Raw genomic sequence first — 21,882 nt, 5'->3', positions numbered from 1 at the left:
ACCTCCGTTTCACTCTCCCTACCGTTGGCCTTCCCCAACTTGTTACCCCTCCCTTCCTTCTCTCTCTCTCTCTCTCTCTCTCTCTCTCGATTCCAATCGCTCCTCTCACTCGCCTTCGCCAGTTCATTCATTGATTAACACCTGCAATATACCTGTTGTTACACGATACTTCTAGTATTGACGACCCATATTAAAACCAAGCTTTTAACAAAACCTACTTACTTACAGGGTGGCTTTAAACTCTGGAAACAAACAAGTCAAGACGAAAAATCTAATATGAGTATATATGGTCATACTGAGGATATTAAAACCACCCTGACTTACGAAACATCCCATGATCGAGACCCCGGCAAGTGACTCAGGACAGAGAACGAACAATTATATTGCTTCATGCTGATGGAACATATCGGGAGTAAATAAACAATGGGGAATGAATGGGAGGAGATTGATGTTAGATTCATTTATGCGTTTCGCGCGAGATTTTGCAGTATATGCTGCAGGGGGAGGAATAGCCTACTGTTCCAGGTACTGAGACTGTAATTCTGATAATGCAGGTTTGAAACCATGTGTGATTTCCCAGCCATAAAAACACCCTTGCTATTGCTAATACTTCATGCTGCATAAGAGCTCCATATCTCATAAATATCGTGGGCATGCTGCAGTCAGACTCTCACAGGTAGCATGTGTGCGTATTACGTGGGGCAAAGGAACTCAGTTTGATAGCGCACCACGAGAACAGGAATTGCTGGGGCGTTAGGAATGGATTGATCTGAGTTTATCTAGTCCATTACATATGAAAGGGTGTGTGACGACTTACATATAACCATTTCACCATAACAATACATGCATGTCAAGAGGATGTAGCAAGGACTAAGGGAGTGTGATGGAGAGAAGAATTGGGAAGACTGACTGAAAGGGATGCAGGGAGGGAGTGACATCGAAAAACAACCCTAAAAAAGGGGAGGACTGTCGAGAAATGGATGAGAAAGGGAACGGAACGGTAGCGATGGGAGGGGAATATTAATAATAAGCCATGGTTGTAGTTGGGTTGATAATGAGACTAAATGCCGTGTCTGAATGACTTATTTACTGTCACAAACAATAAAGGAGTACGATGCGTTAAACATGCTGGTGACACAAAATAATGAACGTGTAGCAAAAGGTTGAGGGGAGATGAAATGGGAGACGTAAAAAATGGGAGGGAGAGAGCCAGGGGGAGGGAGAGGGATTGCATGTTGGGAAGGGGCAAAGGTGGGGGAGGGGAGAGTACAGAGGAGAGACAGAGGTAATGAGCGAATGGAGGGAAGGGACAGAGGGAGGAGTAGGAGAGAGGAACCAGAAGGGAATTAGCAGCTAGAGTATTTTTTTCATCTGGCCTTTTATAGCATACCTTTATTGCATCCTCCAATTCTGATGTTCAATACTTACATAAGGAATGTTGTGTTCCGAGCCAATCTCCGAATTTAAAGTAATTCAGAGACGTAAGCCATTGAAATACATATGTCAACCTTTTTCTACATAGTATTACCAGACACTAAGGCCCACATCATACGTGCTGGCTTAACGCTAATTTATGCCGCCGTCCGTATATAACTGACAATATATAGCAGGATGGTGCATGAGCTGTGTGAATGCTGTGTAAAAAGAGAAGTGTGTTAAAGCAAGGAAGTCTAGAGTGCAAAAAAGTTTGTGTACAAGTTGTCAGTTTCACTAGATATTCCACACACAGTGTGGATAACAGCGTGTAAGAGGATGGATGTTAGTGAGTGAAGAAATCTTTGATTGGACTATTATGACTGAGTATATATATATATATATATATATATATATATATATATATATATATATATATATATATATATATATATATATATATGTACACACACTATTACGGGAATTAAAAATACGTCTTTGGACTGAAAACGTTAAATGTTTGACTCGTATTATATCCAACAGATGATGGCGGGGAGCAATTAGGCGTGTCGTTCGTGATCCCGGTAGAAGGTGAGCCAGAATTGCTGATGATTGGTCTGGGCAACACATTAGCCGTGGTTCGATGGTCACCCTTAGACCCAGACACACACACCGTCAAGCCAACCATATTACACACCATCGTTACTGATTTTGCCTTCAATGATGCCAAGTGTGATCCGCAGGGACGTCTATGGGCAGGTTAGTAAATATCAGTATCATCATCATGATCTTCGTGGTCATGATAATGACAACACACACACACACACACACACACACACACACACACACACACACACACCGTCGCCACAGATTACTACCTCCGCCAAGGAAGTTGGGAGATGGTTATATATTCACCCTTTTGTCTGTGTGTTTGTTTATCCATAAGATACCTCAAAAAGTTATTAACGGATTTCAGTGAAATTTCGTGGATATGTGGGTCACGAGCCACAGAATAGTTGGTTAAATATTTGTGGTCATGTGAGTTCGAGTCCCGGTTCAAGACTGTTTTCGTTTGTTTATCCACAAGATATCTGAAAAAGTTGTTAATTGATTTTTTTTAGTTAATTACAGTAAATTTGGGTGGGGTCAGGGCTGTCTAGTATCGGAATTTGCTGAGGCGTGCACTCTCTCTGTGCTGCCTACTTATCCCTTCTGGGACACCAAATATGATCCGCAGGGCCTGCTCTGACCAGGTTTGTAAACATGGTGTTATGGTTATCGTCATCCCGTTTCCATCAACAGCAATATCATCATCATCATCTCCAAACCGCCACAACATAATACAGCTTTAGTTACGGTAAGTGAAATACGCGGAGACATCTATTGCCAAGCTAGTAAATAAAATAGGCCATCATCATCATCACCGCGGGACTACTTTTTCAGTGAAGCAATCGTCTAAGGCAGGTAAATAAACACGATGCTACAGGTCATCACAACAACAACTAAATCATTACCAGTGTGATGAGCGTTTTAGCATATAACAAGTTAACGAGCTTTTGTAACTGTTTTCCCATTTGCAGAGTTATGGTGCGTTAATGGTTTTGTTATTAAGATACAAAATAGAACTGATAGTCCTAGCAATCGAACAAAAAAATACTGTTCTAACTTTATTAGGTCAAAAGTGATTAATGTCTAAAAAGCGTGCAGATCGGGAAGGGCCGGGCCGCTCATTGTAGGTTTCTGCCCATGGCCGAGGAGACGGGTGGGGGGGGGGGGGGCAGCATGGAACAGTCCCTCGGGCCCGGGCCCAAAGGAGGGCCCGTGCCCTCCAAGATGGTGTTAAGAGAGTGGAAAATATATCGAATATCGTGTATTATTTTAATGGAGTGCAATTTGTTTGTATTAAGTACTGCAGGAATACATGCCACATGATAGTAAACTACACTGTATTCATATGTTTCCTTCCTTTAATAATAGTTTTTTTTTCAAATTTTTCTTTATATAATTCCTTGTATTTACTATCGTTGTTTCATACAGAGGGAGGGGAATGGGCTATGGCTCACCAGGATTCTATTGGCAGTAGATCAATGCACTGTTCACAGTGGTTCGGGAGCAGTCTAGTCGTTGATCTAGACTTTCATTACCCTATATTCAGCACAGTTTTCAGGGGGAGGGTGGAAGAGGAGGCCCGTTGTCGATAATCTTGTCATGGGCCTGGTGATGGTTGTCAGCGGCCCTGTTTCTTCCAGAACACCAACAGTAAACTTTGCTTCCGTGCTAGTAATTGTAACTGTCATCCCTAACTATGATTTACTTTGGACTTACAGAAAAATAAGTGTGCCATGAGTAACATAACTTTGAAATGATGCAATAGTCAGAATGTTACCAGCACATCTTACTAATGTTAATATATTTACAGGAACATTAAGCGAATTGAATGAGAAAGTTGAGCCACTGGAATATGACACTGCAGGTCTCTACAAGTTTGACCAGGATCTCGTCCGCACCAAACACTTTACGGTAGGATGTTACATTAGTTTAAAAACGGAGGAGCATTCAGAGAGTGCTACTTCTGCACCTAAAAACTGGTCTAAGTCCCGGCTATTTGACTTTGTCCCATGACTCTATCATCAGACCAATGATCTAAAAAATAATTACTGATCCTTGCTTGAACCTCAATGCTTTCACCAAGCTACCTCCAAATGTACTGTATCAGATCGGTTCAAAGTGACCTTGCTCCGTGACCATGACCTTTGACACTTTCTCAAAATTGAACCCCTTCATCCCTGGCTGATCATTAACCCAACCACATAGTTATTTCCAAATTGAATGAAAACTTTAAGTTACAAGTTCGATTCTCTGACTTTGACCGATGATCTTGACTTTAGATAGATTGCATTTAACCCGCCCCGTCCCGTCGACATATAGGTACGTTGTAACGTTTTGCATTTGCCAGTCCCGGCGATGTACCGGTTCGTCGTGCAATTGCAAAGTGCATAATTTCCACAATTTTCAAATTTCGCGCTTGATTTTCGGTACATATCCTCGCTTGACCTTCCCCTACCTGCCACCAGACGGGGACACTCGGCGACCCCGCACGACTCGCGCTAACCCGCGGCTCGTTCACTCACCTGTTAGCAACGGTCCTGCTCAGACATGGCGACGAGAGGTCTCTCAGAGATCGAAATTCAAACCGCCCTGGATGCCTTTACAGGCGACAGTGATTTCCCACTGGATGACGAGATTATTGACAAAGATTATGTGCAGCCAGAGGAGGAGGAAACCACCAGCATTGATGAAGAAGTCCTGTCCCCCAGGAAGCGGCAGTACGTGACTTACCGTGCTGCTAGAGAGGGGCAGCCGGCCAAAAAAACATGTGCAACATCCTATGCCCAGCCCCAACGTGATGTGGAACCCGAATTTGATGACGAGGACGAGGACAAGGATGAGGACGGAGTTGTGGGATGTGCTGCCACGTGGTATGGACGTGAGGTGATTACTCATCGTGGCCTTGAGCGCACACCACGTCGGACGAGCAGGTATGGGCCTAGTATTTTGTTTGGGGAGGTAGGAAGTGCCGTGGAGGGAGTGGGGAGTGAAAGGGAAAGTGCAGGGAGGAGTATGGAAAGTGAGAGTGGCGTGAGTGAGTCATCGATCTCCCTAGGTAGTGTGAGGCAGCGGGGTGTATCACGTGGGCGAGTGCGGGTGCATTCTGTATCGCGTGGGGTTGTGATGGAGGGGGAAGGTGGGGAGAAACCACTCCCAAGCACGTCTTATGCTCCCTAATATCCCCAAACATGGGCGAGTTAGGGTGCGTGAAAAATCACGTGGTGTTGTGATGGAGGGGGAAGGTGGGGGAGGAACCACTCCCCAGCACATCTTATGCTCCCCAGTATTTCCGAACTTCATCCCACAGCCCCCTAATGTTCCTCAAGGCCGTAAGGGTAAGGGAAAGGGAAAGGGTAAAGGCAGAGGGAAGAGGAGTGAGAGTGGGGAGGCCCTCTGCACTCCTTCTCCCCAACCTCCCCCACCAGCATCTCCTCCCCACCCAGACGAAGGCGGTGATGGGGATGATGGGGACGAGGGATTTGTGGGATGGAATTGGGAGGATGGGAGAGATTTTTCTCCCTTCATTCACCCCTTCACTGAGCAGGGGCATGCTGGCTGCATTGCTCCCGGAATTCACCGTAATTCCACCAGGTTGGATTTTTTCCACCTGTTTTTTAGCGAGGCATTCATGGAGCAGATTGTTTACCAAACCAACCTTTTTGCAAGCACCCAGCGCCGTGGGAGTGAAAGATTGGGAACAAGGAGCAGGCATTACAGCTGTGGAGGAAAGGTTCTATGTAAAGGAAAAAATAATAGGAAAGTGATAAAACAATTGGGTATGTTGAAATACGAGTCATAGTGAGTGCACTTAGTAAGCTGATGTGCGCTATACTTATGCTGCATGTCATCATAATGAATGAAAACATCTGAAAACATTTACAAACAGTAAAAATAGGTAAAATGTCAATGAAACAGAAGTATACAAGTAGAAAAAATGATATGTTGACTGATACAAGAAGCTTAGCACATAGCATGTTACCACTCGGACCTAACTTGCTATGCTCGAGCGAAGGTACAATGCTTATTTTTCATATATATGTGTTTGAAATCCATTATATTGCTACTCTTATTGTTCATTAGTTCAGATTCAATAAATGTAGAGGTGTTGTTTGTTGATTCTCCCAATATTTCCTACCATAGAAAACGTGAGCGCCTCACATGTCAATGATAGAATACGATACCTGGCGCGGGGGACCTCACCTGTTCCGACCACTTATGGACCACGGTAAGCTGTTTCCTGGTGATTTTCCTTTGTTTCTCAACCAAAGCGGAAGTTTTAGCCAAAAATATTTTTTCCAAAATAGCTCGGGATTGGGGGATGTCGGAGGTGCGGAAAACCTCGGGACGTGAAGGGTTAAAATCGAACCACATCATCCTAACCATGTCCTCATGCGTTTCATCATCTTTGGCCAAAATCAGATCAAAATAATAAATTCACTTTGCCATGCAGCCTTAGCCTTTGACTCACTGATCTCAAGAACAACAGGTCAACCCCGGGAAGACTGTCATCCTTTCCACGAAGTGTGGCCCGAGTCGGATTAAGACTGTTTAATTTTCATTCACACACACACACACACACACACACACACACAGATATGTAGCAATAAAATACTTGTGCTGCGCGTGTGTTAATATAGATGAAGAGAAAACATTACTGTATATTCTCCTCTAAAATAAAAATTTAACAAAAAGCAGCACTCAGAGAGTGCAACACCCTCACCAGCCAACTGGCCTATGGGACGAATATTTGACTGTGCTCTATGGCTTTGATCTTTGACACATTATGCTCAAAACCGAGTAACAAAAGCCTTCTTCAATATCTAACCCTTCCACCAACTCAGGTGGAAGGGTCTGAGTTGACTTTGCCCACTGACCTTGAATTATTCCTTTCCTTAAGACCTTGACCCTGACCTTCGAGAGATTATTCTCAGAATGGAATATCTTTATCCTTGCTTTTAACCTGAATCCTTCCACAACGCTTAGTCTACCTTGGATAAAAGTTGTTTATGTTGACTTTACCATGTAAGAGACCTTTTACCTACTGTTTTTAAAAACAACAGGTCAAACTTCTGGATGATCTTTAACTCATCCATAAAGTTTAACTCGAGGCATCCCGTCGACATATGGGTACGTCGCAACGTTTTGTCACAGCTAGACCCGTTGACGTACTGGTACGTCACGCAATTGCAAGGTTCATAATTTGCACAATTTTCAATTTTCGTGCGTGATTTTTGGTACGTATACACGGGACACCTTCCTCTATTCCTCTGCAAGATGCCAGTCACGGACAATGCCTTACCTCGCATGACCTCCCCCCCCCTCATGCTATTGTCTCGGCAATTCACCTGTTACCAGTGACCTGGCCAATAAAGACATTCAGGGCCAGAGTGATTCCCCAATTGATGACAGTGTGGAGGACAAAGTTTACGTAGCATTAGGGGAAGAAACAGTCAGAAATGATGATCAGGTAATGTCGCCAAAAAAAGTCAGGTATGTTGATGTGTTAGTGAGTGAAACAATGCTTATAATGCCTATATTACTGTTTGAAAACCAATATACTCTCATACTACATATAAATTCGTACCAAATAAATAAATAAATACCGTTTATGACCGGTGTGGAATAGTTACCATCCCATAGAACTCGTTTTCTTTGGAGCCAGCCTGATAGAAAACTCATTAAGGTAAGGAGTACTGCTATCTGATTCGAGTATTTTAAACCTCAGGTGAACAATTTCTCTATGAATTTTCGATGTTTCTCACCAAAAGTGGAGGTTTGAGCAAAAAAAAAAAAAAATCCAAAATTGGTTGGGACTGGGGGGAGTCAGTGGTGGAAAGTCGGTCGGGACGTGGCGGGTTAATGTAAATGAAATGAAGAAAATGTTTTAATTTGTTTATACACAAACATGCACAGATCAATATTTGAGCCTGTCCCGTGACCTTGATCTCTGATTGCTCAGATGGAACCTTTTCATTCTTTCCTGACCTTTAACACTTCCTCCAAACGTGGGAGGCGATGGCTGAATCGGTAGACAGGCAGCCTGCAGTCCAAATGGACCCAGGATCAAATCCCTGCTTGGGCAGGAAACTGTATGAGGATTTTAATTTAATAAAAAAGCAGACTTTATTGATCTACCAGAGGACCTGCCAACATATAAAAATACCTCCACTAATACCAGTACACCAGACCTGTACAAGACAGCTTTAGCATGTATTCAATATGAACGGTGGGTGTTAGCGCTGAAATGGTGATATGTGGAGGTGTGTAGGAGGACTACTGGGTCTTGGGATAGGCCTAAAAGCCTTTTCCCTGACTCAGACACAAAAAAAATCAGGTAACTGAATAGGGACTGAATAGAGAGGATGCCAGAGATCGAGCAGCATTGAGAGCCGCCAGTAGGTGACAAGTGTCGATGCATGCAAGCATGTTGGAGCCTTCATAAACGATACAACAAAACAATGCAAACTTTGCCCAGTGAGCTTGGGCTGTGAGATATCTCTGTGACTTTGACCTTTGAGTGATTGTTCTCAAATCGAATCCCTTTATTCTTGCATAATCCTTAGCCTTTCCACAAAGTTCTAATTAGGATAAAAAGGGTTTTAGTTAACTCCATGCTGTGAGACTGACATTTGACATGCTCAAAAAATCGGTTTCCTCTTTGGCTGGTCCTCAGTCGTGGCACCAGATGGAGTTGAAATCAGATCAGAGTTGTTAGCCATGTTGCTAAAACCCACACACACACTGACCGAAAATTGGCCTTGAGCTGTGACCTTGACGTTCGACTGAGTATTCTCTAAACTGAATCACGTCAGTCGTGTCTTACCCACATCCTGTTCCCAAGTTTGGTTTAAACTGGATAAAACTGTTCAAACTGATTTTGCTAAGTCAATATTTTACTTAGCCCTGTGCTTCTGGCATTTAATCTATGTTTTTGACATTTGACTGAGTGTTCTCCAAACTGAATCACGTCAGTCGTGTCTTACCCACATCCCGTTCCCATGTTTGATTTAAACTGGACAAAACTGTTCAAACCGATTTTGCTAAGTCAATACTTAGCCCTGTGCTGTTGGCATTTAATCTGTGTTTAAAAACAATTGGTTTACTCGTTAGCTGACCCTCAGCCCTTCCACTAGACTGTTTAAATTAAATAAAAATGTTCGAGTTATTTTGTTTACACACACACACACACACACACACACACACACCATGCTGTCGCTCCGTGAGCGCGGGAATAAATACTCTTACCCGTTGCATAATTTGATTTATTGATATAGTGTTAGTAAAGAGAAAAGGATTAACTCATTCAGTCCGATGGCAAATCCTTTTAATTTTTTTTTTTTTTTTTTTAACCAAAGGAACCACGTTCAAACTTGATGCACGCAGGGCAACCACAAGGCCAGACTCGGGGAGAAAAAATACAAACAATATATTGGAGTAGTGATTGCCTATGCTTCCCAGATAAGGGATCCCGGTCAATTTTTACACGTTGCCCTCATCCGATTTTCGACTTTTCGTTAACATTTTCTAGTAGAACAGGTCATTCTAAGAATCTTTTCTTCTATGACATTTCTCTCGCAAATTTATAATAAACGAGCTACACGCGATTTACTTCCACCAATCACAATCACAGACGAGCGCACGCTGTCCGCTCACCCGCTCACATTTGAAAGTTTGTCCCGGAAGACCAAACTTTACACGTACTCCTCATTTTTACACGTTGCCCTCATCCGATTTTTTCATCCAACCTGAGTGTTTCCTGTTGTTTATGGTGTGATTCGATCGATTTTGACCTTCGTTTCTATCGCAAGTCCCTAGTTTTTGTTGAACGCCACTAGCGACTTCCGGTGGAAAGGACCGGTCCAAATCAACAAAAATCACACCAAAAACAACAGAAAACACTCAGGTTGGACGCCTATTATCACGTGAAACGTATTTTTTTGCGGTTCTTCCCCCTCCCCCCAATAATACTAGGGGACCTGTGGGAAACCGGGGTGTTGGGTGGGGGAAAAACGCAAAAGCGAGTGATTTCCTACTGGAACTGTTATCAAAATCAAACGAAAAACACTAAAATCCTTCGGAAGAAAATAATTTTAAGCTTCTTAGGGAGTTCGTGTTTCCTAACTGGGGGGCTTCGCCCCCCAGACCCCCAACCCTGGCCGTGCTTCCTAACTGGTGGGCTTCGCCCCCAGACCCCCCATGACATTAACCAAACCTCATCTAACCTAACCGGGTGTAAATAAAGAAATAATGCATTTACCTAGCAGTTTACAGTTCCTCGTCTGCATCTGAAGAGTCGTCTGTAGCTGTAACGGCAACTGGTGACTGGCAACAGTGCAACACGACTGATCCTCATGTAAAATGAGACTTTTGCCTTGATTTGGGTCCTTTGTTCCTGTTGAAGGTAAAACACTATGCGATCGCACAAAGGCAACAGTTTTATCTTCTTGCTGGTAGAACTGTGAAATAGCAGTGAAGTAATAAATTTTGCAGGCTTCCCAGTCTATGGTTGGAGACGAACTGACTTTCAAATCTTGCGAGCCCTAGCATGGGGCATTTGAAATTCTACTTTGTGATTGGCTGATTCATGTGCCACGCATGCGCTTTATCCACCCACACACATAACAAGCACCAACGAACACACACAATTGTCCGACCACGGCAGGAAAAATCTCTCCCATAGAAAATAAAAGTGTAATAAATTGCATAACTCATCAACGGTTGATTTAAGACGGAAGTGTCATAGAAGAAAAAATGCTTAGAATTGCGTGAAGTATAAGGTGAGTTAGCCACTTTTGTTGTCAGTGAGTTGGGTGTAAGTACAAAATAATACCACCTATCTGTGATTGTGATTGGCGGAAGTCGCGTGTAACTCGTTTATTATCAATTTGCGAGAGAAATGCCATAGAAGAAAAGATTCTTAGAATGACCAGTTCTACTAGAAAATGTTAACGAAAAGTCAAAAATCGGATGAGGGCAACGTGTAAAATTTGACCGGGATCCCATCCTATCTAATACTCACTACATCACCTTACAAACCATATAAAAGTGTCTTACTCATCGCCATTGGCTGCACCATAACCTCTTCCATAGCTCATTTACATTCTGAAACTAAAATCCTCCCTGTCAGAGACTACCTTGATATAAGAGTCAGACATTTCTATGTAGCAGCCTGTTCCAGTACACAACACACCTATCATTTACATGACAGAAACCCAAAACACACCTAGGCACAAAACAATCACCACACGAATATTGTCAAAACTCTACAGCTATATCCCTCCTTCAGACATTCCAACACGAGCAACGAAGAAACACATAATTACTTCACGTGCAGGGCAATACAACATCCCTGCCAACATCCACCCATTGCAAGTTCATCTAGCTAGGCTTAGATCAGGGCATCACTCAGCCCACCTCAGTTACCAGCTAGATCTGGGCTGGGTGTAATCACAGATGACATGTGCCCTGCTTGTAGAACAGGCCCACACAACATAACATACGTAATGGAGCACTCCACAGCACATGCCACACAAAGACTTAGACAACATCAATGGTGTAGCGAACCTATGGGACAACCCAATACGTACAGTTGCCTACCTGCGGTCGGTGGATCTGCTCGGTCAGACAGACCGACGTTGAGCAATAATAACAACAGCCAGCAGGTCTGACTCGGCATAGGAGAGATTTTTCAGGCTGGAAGGTTAGCCATAGCCTTCATCAACCCATTTGCTAGGAAGTCCTTCTGAAGTTGAATAAAATCGTCTGACTGTAGTTAGAAAAAAAGATGTCCTCTGACTGAAGGTGTTATGGAACTACAGTATGTTACAGCGGTAAATATATCTCGAGTGTACAGTTGGTCTCCTCTCACCTAACAGAACTGGACTACTCACAGTTTGAAAAAGTAGGCTACTTAGTCGTGGTTGCATGTAAGTTTGATTAGGTTACCAGCTAATTCAATCCCAGAGTCTGATTGCACTTGTGTTCCACAGAATGAAAGGGTTTGGTATATTTGTCATTTTTTTATCACCATAAATGGTTCCATCTTGAGAAACTCAGTGATGTGGAGTGTGCATATTTATATGCAGTGGCAGTCTCATATCGGTTTGAAGTGTTCAGTACTGTTGAGGATCCTGTTGAACATTATGATACCTTTAAACCTGCTACCTTGGCAGCAGCTATGTGTTTTGGAATCTGCCTGAGGTGAAGGTGGATTCATCTCAGAGGGGACGCTGGCAACAATTGAGAGTCGTGCTGCCAGACTGGCTGGGGATTGGGAACAGCACAGACTTCTGTTTCGACGGACACAAGTTTTGCTGAGAAGGAGCAAGGGAAGGTATGTCATGGAAACTACAGAGGATCTCAGGTTAACTCTGTTTGGACAGCAGATGGATGGCTCGTGTCGGGGGCAAGTGAGCATAGCGCTTGTTGGGCTGAGTACTTTGATCGGCTGTATGTGGCTAAACCTTTCTGTGGAGAGCTTCCATCGGCTGGTGTACAACCATTGACTGCTGTTCCACCAATTGACAAAGCCGTACCTTCTCAAGATGAAATCAAGAAGGCAGTGACTAGGTTGAAAAGTGGTAGAGCAGCAGGAGATTTTGACATCCCAGTAGAATTGATCAAAGCTGGGGGTGAAGCCATGATCAAGGGGTTACATGCTGTCCTAGAAGCCATGTGGCAAACTGATATCATTCCTCCTGACTGGCCAAAGGGTTTGGTCACCTTTATCTTGAGAGGAAAAGGAAACCAGCGTGACTGTAGTAACTACCGTGGTATTACAGTGCTCAGTGTGCCTGGCAAAGTTTTTGCTCACATTTTCCTGATGCATATCTGGAATCATTTGATAAAGTTTCAGAGGACTGAGCAATCCGGATTCACGCCCGAGAAGTCTACTGTTGACCGTATCCTAGCTCTTTGAGTTCTTGTGGAACGTCATCTTGAGTTTCAACAAGGTCTGCTGGCAGCCTACTGTACGTGGATCTCAAGAAGGCGTTTGACTCAGTAAATCGGGAGGTACTATGGGAACTCTTGCAACTCCATGGGATCCCTACAGGGATAGTCTGGCTGATTGCTGGCTTGTACTATACACTGAGAGTGCTGTCAAATGTGGTGGAAGAGGGTGAGCGTCCAACTTCTTCCCAGAAAGCTCTGGTGTAAGACAGGGGTGTGTCCTTGCCCCCCACACTTTTCAACACATGCATGGAGTGAGACCAGCCTGTGAGTCAAAGTCATTGTGGGGTATCAAGTGGCAATTTCAGGATTACCGACCTTGACTTTGCTGATGATGCAGTTATACTGGTCTAGTTGCTGGAGACACTACTGAGTGCCCTTGAGGAATTTCACGAGAATGCGAAGCCTTTGGATTAAAGGTCTCTTGGTCCAAGACCAAGGCCCAGGCTTTTGGTGGCCTGTTGGATGAAGCATTTCAGTCGGTCCAAGCATGTGGTGAGGATATAGACATCTTCGAAAGATTCACTTATCTTGGTGGTGTGGTCCATAACAACAGTCGATCAAACAGTAAGATCTCTCGTCACACTGGTCTCACCTACAGGCTTATGGATTCACTCAGTTCGGATATTTGGCTCTGTCGTTATTGGTGTAGAAGGACGAGAGTTTGCATTGTCAAGGTGCTGATGCTCCCTGTCTTACTTTATGGTTGTGAGACATGGACACTAAACAGTGACTTGAGCGGCGAATTGACTCCTTTGGTACTAAGTGTCTTCGCAGGATTGTGAGAAATCACTGGTAAAACCGGGTGTGTAATGAACGACTACTCTGTGAGACTGAATCAAGGCCTGTTACCCACATGATACATCAGCGCCAATTCTATCTGTATGGGCATGTGGCTTGCTTTCCATAGGCCAAGAGGAAGGCCACATAACTCATGGCTGAAGCAAGTCGATCACTCCTGTCGAAAGATACTTAGATGAGGAAGAGTCACTGCCTGGAGGGTTGCACAAAGGGACCCGAGTGGGTGGAGCTGGAGGGTGAGTGCGGCTATGTGCCCAGCGGCATTTGCCCCTTCTTGATTGATTGATTGAATGAAGCTTACTACACTATACAATAAAAGGGTGGCAGAGTGTAAATTCAGAAATTATGGAAGATTACCTGAAGATCAACACTTACGTTTTAATCTGACGAAAAGTACATAGGAGCACATAAAAAGTACAGATAACTTGAGACCTATTGACTCATACTGTGGTTATCTTTGGGGCAGACACTTAAGTCTACTAAAGATCTAATCGATGTGAGAGAAAAAAGAATAGAAAATGAAAAGAAGAGATTCCTTATGTCTATCAGCTTAGTTGATGGGAAGGTGTAATCAGACTGGATGGTTAATTTTACTAGTCATCAAGGAGAGTCATTCCTACGTCATGGCTAAGACTCATCAAATTCATACAACCACAACTTAGGGCGTCGGGCTATAGATAGATAGATAGACAACTTAGTATTCAAGATGGGGTAGTGACCCAGTTCAATTTGGTGAAAACAGACCAACTAGGCTATAATAGGATGTGCCAGGAATAATGTAGCTTCATGGAGGGCAACATATATGTTACTGAGAAATTCACTGAAACGTGTGTCAGACTCATGGATCAGCAGAAAGCAGTTACTTATGGATCAGCAGAAAGCAGTTGTCTTGATGAATGGGAGGCAGAGTGCAATGTACAGTCACTCATAAAAGTTCGTGGGGGTTCGTGTGTGTGGGCCTGTGTGAGTCCCCACCCCTTTCTGGACGGCAAGTCTGTGTAACAACGTTACTACCCAAACACACATACACGGCAAAACTGCGACGTTGATGTAATAAAGTAAGAAAGGATTATGTTTGTTAATCATGTGTTATCGGTGATCATAATCAATTACATATGCAATGTGTATGATAAGATTTGAAGGTTGGAGCCCCTTCAGTGTCTAAGTTTTCTTTAAGGAAGTGAGCAGTGACGACGGTAGTGCAGGTCAAGATGCATCCTAATCGTTTCGAAAATTTGCTTCGTATCCACAATAATAATGTTGTAAACCAGTAAGAAGTAAACGCACACTGTATCTACCATTGACGTTGTTTAGCATATCTCCGTCATATATTCCTCCAATAACCCAATGATAACCAAATCTGAATAAAAGGAAAAAAAACATTATAAGTAGACCAAGACTGGAAACAATGAGCAGTGAAGCAGTCTGAGTTGGCCAAATTCGGAATGGAACAGCCCGGAGTCTAAGGCAACACTACTGAAGGAAAAACACGAAGCAGGTAAGAAACTATTCACCTAATAACTATAGGAAACAATTGAAGTAGGTCAATTGTTTCCTTTAGTTATTACATGAATAGTTTCTTACCTGCTTCGTGTTTTTTCCTTCAGTAGTTTTGTTTTAGACTCGGGGCTGTTACACTGCAACATCGGCCGGCTCAGACTGCTTCACTGCTCATTGTTTCCGATCTTGGTCTACTTACAATGTTTTATTTCTTATTATTTAGATTTGGTTTTCACTGGATATTTGAAGGAATATACGGTATGACGAAGATATGCTAAACAACTTTAATGATAGATAATGTGCGAGTTTAGCTCGTACTGGTTTACAACATTATTATTGTGGATACGAAGAAAATGTTCTCAACTATCAGAATGCATCTCGACCTGCATTACCGTCGTCACTGCTCACTTCCTTATTGAAAAGTTAGATACTGAAGGGGCTCCAACCTTCGTATCTTATCATACACGTTGGATATGTAATTGATTATGACTGTCCATAACACATGACTGACGAATATATTCCTTTCATACTCTGTTACATCAACGTCACGGTTTTGCCGTGTGTATGGGTGTGTGCGAAGTCACGTTGTTATACAGACTCGCCGTCCAGAAAGGGGTGGGGACTCAAACAGGCCCACACACACACACACACACACACGGGCACCCACGTGCGTGACTGTACTGACACTATAAGGAGTGAAAGGCAGATGCCTTTATCTCTTTAATTAACTGATATTTAAAATAGGTCTGTTGCATTCTACCACCAGATTATTGTATTCAGCTTTGGAGAAACGTTTCAATCAAGAAGGATAGATTTAACCTTCATGTTGTCTCTTCACTAGTAAAGGATTCATTTAAGATGAGCAAAATCATCTAGTAGCAAAAAGAAAAATACGGCATATACTTTTCCTTCAGGGGCTGAATAGGTTAATACTATGGTGGTACCATTCTTAAGTGGCGGTTTGGGTGGGGCACCAACCTCTGTACAGTGGTGCCACGTTTTCCATACCCGCTATGTGAACGGCTCTGATATATGTAATAGGCATCACAATAAGATAAACACATAAGAATATAATGGTAACGTGTGTATTATAATATATGAAAGAACAGTAAACTTTTTATTCGTAAAATATTAATACGTCAATACAGAAACGTGGCATAATTATTTTACAGTGTTGCTTAAAAAAAGTAGTCACTTTTATTGGCTGTTACCGTATTTCTGGGGTGGGTAATAATGTCACAGCTATGATTATGAGATAATGTGCAGGAATAAAAGAAAAAATGTGCCAATTTCTTAGTAAAAAAAATATATATACATTAAAACCCTCGTGAGCGGCAACACTCACACACACCCAGCCCGACCCGAGGGATAGAGGAATAGGCCTGTTTGGGGACACCTCTTAAAAAAAACGCGCCAAGATTTTTACCTCCTGGGTGGTGTGGAAATAAAGTCAAATTTACAATATGTACATTATAACGTAAAAGAAAACAACCAAAATGTATCCTAAAATACCACAGACGAGAGAGAGAGAGAGAGAGAGGGGGGGGGGGAAGGCAGACCAGGGGCAGTGTTGAGTGCAGCTGAGTGAGAGATGGAGGAAGGGAGGGAACGAAGGAGGGAGAGAGTGACTGAATGAAAACAAATCATGGCGCCACAACAACGAGGTCATCTGGCGCCATATGTAAAACAATAATATTTTAAAACATAATTAGATATAATAAAAACAAAATAAAGAAATGAAAGCACAAGTTTATAAGTCACTCATAAAAGAAACAAAATTCCCAAGGGTGATGCACATCTCCCCAAGGAGAGAGAGAGAGAAAAGGCAGGCAGGGGGCAGTGTTGAGTGCATTGTCAAGCTGAGGGAAAGATGAAGGGAGGGAAGGAAAGAGGGCGAGAATGATTGAATGAAAACAAATCAAGACGCCTCAACACCGAGGTCGTCTGGCGCCATATGTAAAACAATAATATAATAAAAAACAAAATAAAGAAATGAAAGCACAAGTTTATAAGACACAAAAGAAACAAAATTCCCTAGGGTGATGCACATCTACCCCCAGGAGAGAGAGAGAGAGAGAAAGAGAGAGAGAGAGAGGCATCGCGATATGGAAAACGTGGCAACACTGTACAGAGGTTGGTGCCCCACCCAAACCGCCACTTTAGAATGGTACGACCATAGTCAATCTTTTTCATATCTCATGTACTGTACGTACGCATGAACATAATACCGCGTGAGGTTTGCCAGCCATTGTCGCTGAATACATTTTATACGTTTATAGGTGGATAAAAGGTCGAGATGATGATGTTGATAATGATGATTTTGAGGTTTTGTAGCTGGTCTTGAAAGTCATAAAGTCAGTTACCCAGATAGTCGATCGGTGTTAATTCCTTCACTCCGATGCCATACAGTATTTTTCTACCATATTCTACTCTAGTCTATTTTGCCACAGGTGACTCTCTCCAATGGGATGACATGGAGTCTTGACAGGAAACACTTCTACTATATCGACTCCTTCAAGGGTGTCTACAAGTTTGACTATGATGACACCACCGGCACCATCTGTAAGCATCATGGTTTTTATTTGTTGACCTGTTTGAGCTTAAGTTGGTTGTGCAATTGCTTGTTCATACTTTTATCTGCATTCATACTGCTACCATACACTTGGCAACCAAATTACAATGAATATCTAAGTGAAAAAAAAAATATATATTTTGTGTGTACCGTATGTTTTAGAAGGCCTGTGTAAGCTGTTTCTTCTTTTCCATATTGACATTAATTAACAATGATACTGGGTACACCATGTTTCTGGTATCACGAGTGTGACGTCAACATGCATGCAGCATCCACAGTTTGTTAACGTCCATTTCGCCTAACTTTGACCGAGACTACCTAGGGTCACGAGACTGAAATTGTACTTTTCCTGGTTTTGGGCCAGTTCTATGAGAGGCTAATGAGTCCAGCCTATACCAGGGAACATATTGTAGTGGTACAGAATAGATAAATATGAGTAGTTGTCTGAACCCGAAGTATTCCTCGCCTGGGAGTGTTGTGCAAAGCCATTTATCGGGTTTTTGGCCTCACATGGTAGGACCTCTCAGAGACAGTTTCTGATCATAATTCACAACTAACAATGCTTGGTTATCCTGAAAAGTCGTGAAAATGAAGAACTTGATGAATATAGTCCCAAGTTCCATATTAACAGATTTTCATGAGCTGATTCCTTCAGCCAGAGTGACAGATGCAAGCAAGGGAACAAAAGTTCATATACGTAAAACAAAGAACGTTGCAAATATTGTATGTCTGAGGGAGGTTGTATCACGAAAGAAGGAGTGTGGCTCTGAGCTGTGTGTAAATTGGGAATTAGGAGAAATTCTGTCCTATTTACAACCTGGAATAGATAAGTCCACGTTCGATGCAGAAGTGTTGGAGATAGACTGCAAAATACGAGAAAGTTACAGTGTACAATATGTAGGGGTACAGGAACCGAGGACAACATAATGGAGAACGACAACTAAGGAGGCAGTTACTTGGAATGAGTGAAGGATTTGTTAACTGGGAATATGTCGAGTACGGAAGGTGGTGCAGAGGTTAGCATCATCGCTAGGTTCATGAATGGAAGAAATTTATTGAATGTTGCCTCTTTTTTTATGGTAAGGGTACTCTGTGCAAAACATATGTGAAAAGTATTATGCTGTATAGCAGTGAGACGTGGCCTGCAAGAGATCAAGATTCACACACAGAGAATTCACAGAAATGAAGAGGCTAAGGTGCTTGCAAAGGATATCACTGTTTGCTCGAATGAAAAACTGTGTACTGCAAGAGAGATGTGATTTAGGAAATATTATACTTTATGTAAATTAGTATGTTGAGATGGTCTGGACATGGTGAGACGAGGAGGGAGAGTAACTGGTTGAGGACTGTTGCGGTTGTGAATGTGAACAGAAAAACACAAAGGCAGACCAAGGTAGACATGTGGTGAGATCCTGCATGGAGACCTTCAGGCTTGGGGACTGTGCATTGAAGTGACTGAAGGCGGCAACACTTGGAGTGCCACCAGCAGATGAAAAAGCCCTACAGTTTTTTTTTTTTTATGTGTCCGACTCTGGGCATAGGCTTCACAGCCTGCTCTCGAGGCTCAGTAGTCCTCCTACATACCATACACCTTTCTACATGTCACCACTTCGGCGCTAACACCCACCGTCCATATTGAATACATGCTAGGGCTGTCTCATACAGGACTGGTGTATTGGTATTAGCGGGGGTACTTAGCATGGTCACTGGTTTTCTGATACGAGCTATCTGCATGCTTACGTATTTGGTGATAGGCAGATGCCCTAATCCTAGAAGGGCTAGCCACAACCGAATCTTGTCCGTTGTCATAAGGATGTTCTTTCTCCAACTCAACTTCCCTCTCTAATAGCCGTCCTACCCAATCCTGCCATCTAATCCTTGTTCTCCTCTCCTCCTTTTCATTCACATACACTCCGAATCTCTCATTTTCCATTCTCACCACATGGTCAAATCATGAGTAGTTTTACTAATGCTTTCCGGCAATTTTACGTCAATACAACAATGCTCCTTCACTGCCTATTTGATCTGTCTATCCATGGAATTCCACATGTTCCTCTCAAATAACCGACTTCCATTCTTCTGTCTTGATCTGTGTCCTTCCAACAAAGTCCAAGCTACACTTCCATAATTATGTTACAGCGAGGATCACAATACCGTCATGTGGTGATTTTTTTTATTTCCATGCTCACTTCACGCTTCTGTTCTCAGTGAACCTGCAATCTTGCTTCTCTTCTGTACCCTGTCATGTACTTGATCCTCTAAACATCAGTCGTTGCTTATCATATTACCTCATTGTTTAAAGGAATTCACATTCTTCATTTCCTGACCATTTAATCTCAGTATGCACTCCGTGACTTTTTACTCTAAAACTATAACTTTATTCGTTGCTACATTCACTCGTAACACAAATGTTATATTTCACTTATTCCGTTACTCATTTTCTTCTGTTGGCTAATATTCCAAAGATGATAGAGACTTGGACGCATATACAAATTTTTTGGGAAATTATACTTTAAAACACACCCTTGATTGCGTGTACCAGTTCCATGGGGGAAAAATATATAATTTTTGGAAACATCACTAACATAATAATGAGGATTTCCTGTAACCACGTAGCAGCCACAAGCCATTTTGCAAACGCAACATGCACACTGCAACAGCATTATTTCAACACACTTGAGACTTGGGTCCAGAAAAACAGGATGATAATTGCTCCAGACAAATCCACTGCTACACTTACTAGCACCAGTAAACATGCCCTGCTTGTAGAATTGGCCCTCACAACACAACATGCATACCGGTAATGGAGCACTGCACAGCAAACACCACACTAATGCATATAGGATACATAAGACCAACGGTGTTGGGAAACTATGGGACACCCCCATTAAGACAGTAGCTTACCTGCGGCGATAGATCTGCTGTCAGACAGGCAGGGGTAGAGCAACAACAACTTAACATCCATGGTGTTTCTCAGGTAACCACCAGATGCTTTTGGACTACAAGGTGGCTGGCCTGCTGGATCAGATACCAGACGGAATGACAATCGATGCTGATGGACACTTGTGGATTGCCTGTTTTGGTGGTAGTCAGGTGGGTCTATCTAAGTACTTTTGAGCATTGCTGATATCTATCTATCTATCTATATCTATCTATCTATCTATCTATCTATATACCTATCTATCTATCTATCTATCTATCTATGTATATATATATATATATATATATATATATATATATATATATATATATATCTATGTATGTATGTATATATATCTATCTATCTATGTATGTATGTATATATATATATATATATATATATATATATATATATATATATATATATATATATATATATATATATATATATATATATATACAAATACAAATGTGGAAATGTACATGAAAAAGTTTGAAAGGAATGAGAGAGAGTTTTTTGATTGGTGATATGAACGGTAAAGTAGGGAATGTGAAGGTGGATGGAGTAGTTGGTGAGTGGGGTGAGCCTACTGAGATACATGAGAATGGCAGTGCTATTGTGGACATTTGTGCTGGGAAGGGGTTGGTGATAGCCAATACTCTCTTCAGGCACAAAATGATCCACAGGTATACATGGCGAGTGATGAGAAGGGTGGATGGTGAAGTGATTGAAAGGAAGGCAATAATTGATTATGTGTGTGTGGATGAAAGGATGCGAAGATGTGTAATGGATGCAAGAGCAGATAGAGGCTGGAGGAGTGGACTTTCTGACCACCACTTGGTGGTGGTCAGAATCAAGGTCCAAGTAAAATGGAGAAATAGAAGGGAAGGACGGGATGAAGGAGTAGATGTTAGAGAATGGAAATGTTACAAGAGGATGAGAAGAAGGCAGAATATAAGAGAGAAGTGGAGGAACTATTGGGTAAATATGAATTGGAGCAGATGGGGGACGTGGAAGGTGTGTGCAAGATATTCACAGAGGAAATATGTGCAGCATGTGAGGTGGTGTGTGAGGTGAAGAGAGGACGAAAGGGGGTGCAAGTTACAGCATGGTGGAA

At 42.4% G+C, this 21,882-nt stretch overlaps 1 protein-coding gene across 1 annotated transcript in view; it reads left to right on the top strand.

Moving 5' to 3' along the window:
* The window catches only part of LOC145408070 (regucalcin-like), a 98,172-nt gene that overhangs the window by 58,644 nt on the left and 17,646 nt on the right, over window positions 1-21,882 (top strand). The window contains exons 3-6 of the mRNA XM_080278882.1: window positions 1,957-2,172; window positions 3,833-3,933; window positions 17,724-17,835; window positions 20,823-20,938. Of these exons, the coding sequence (XP_080135008.1) occupies window positions 1,957-2,172; window positions 3,833-3,933; window positions 17,724-17,835; window positions 20,823-20,938 (545 nt within the window). The remainder of the gene's footprint in view (window positions 1-1,956; window positions 2,173-3,832; window positions 3,934-17,723; window positions 17,836-20,822; window positions 20,939-21,882) is intronic.

Source organism: Coenobita brevimanus, chromosome 8, assembly GCF_032717465.1.
Source record: "Coenobita brevimanus isolate Jiangsu-jjx chromosome 8, ASM3271746v2, whole genome shotgun sequence".
NCBI classification, from domain to species: Eukaryota; Metazoa; Arthropoda; class Malacostraca; order Decapoda; family Coenobitidae; genus Coenobita; species Coenobita brevimanus.
Note: the sequence above shows the minus strand (reverse complement) of the source record. Positions and strands in the feature narration are given on the sequence as shown.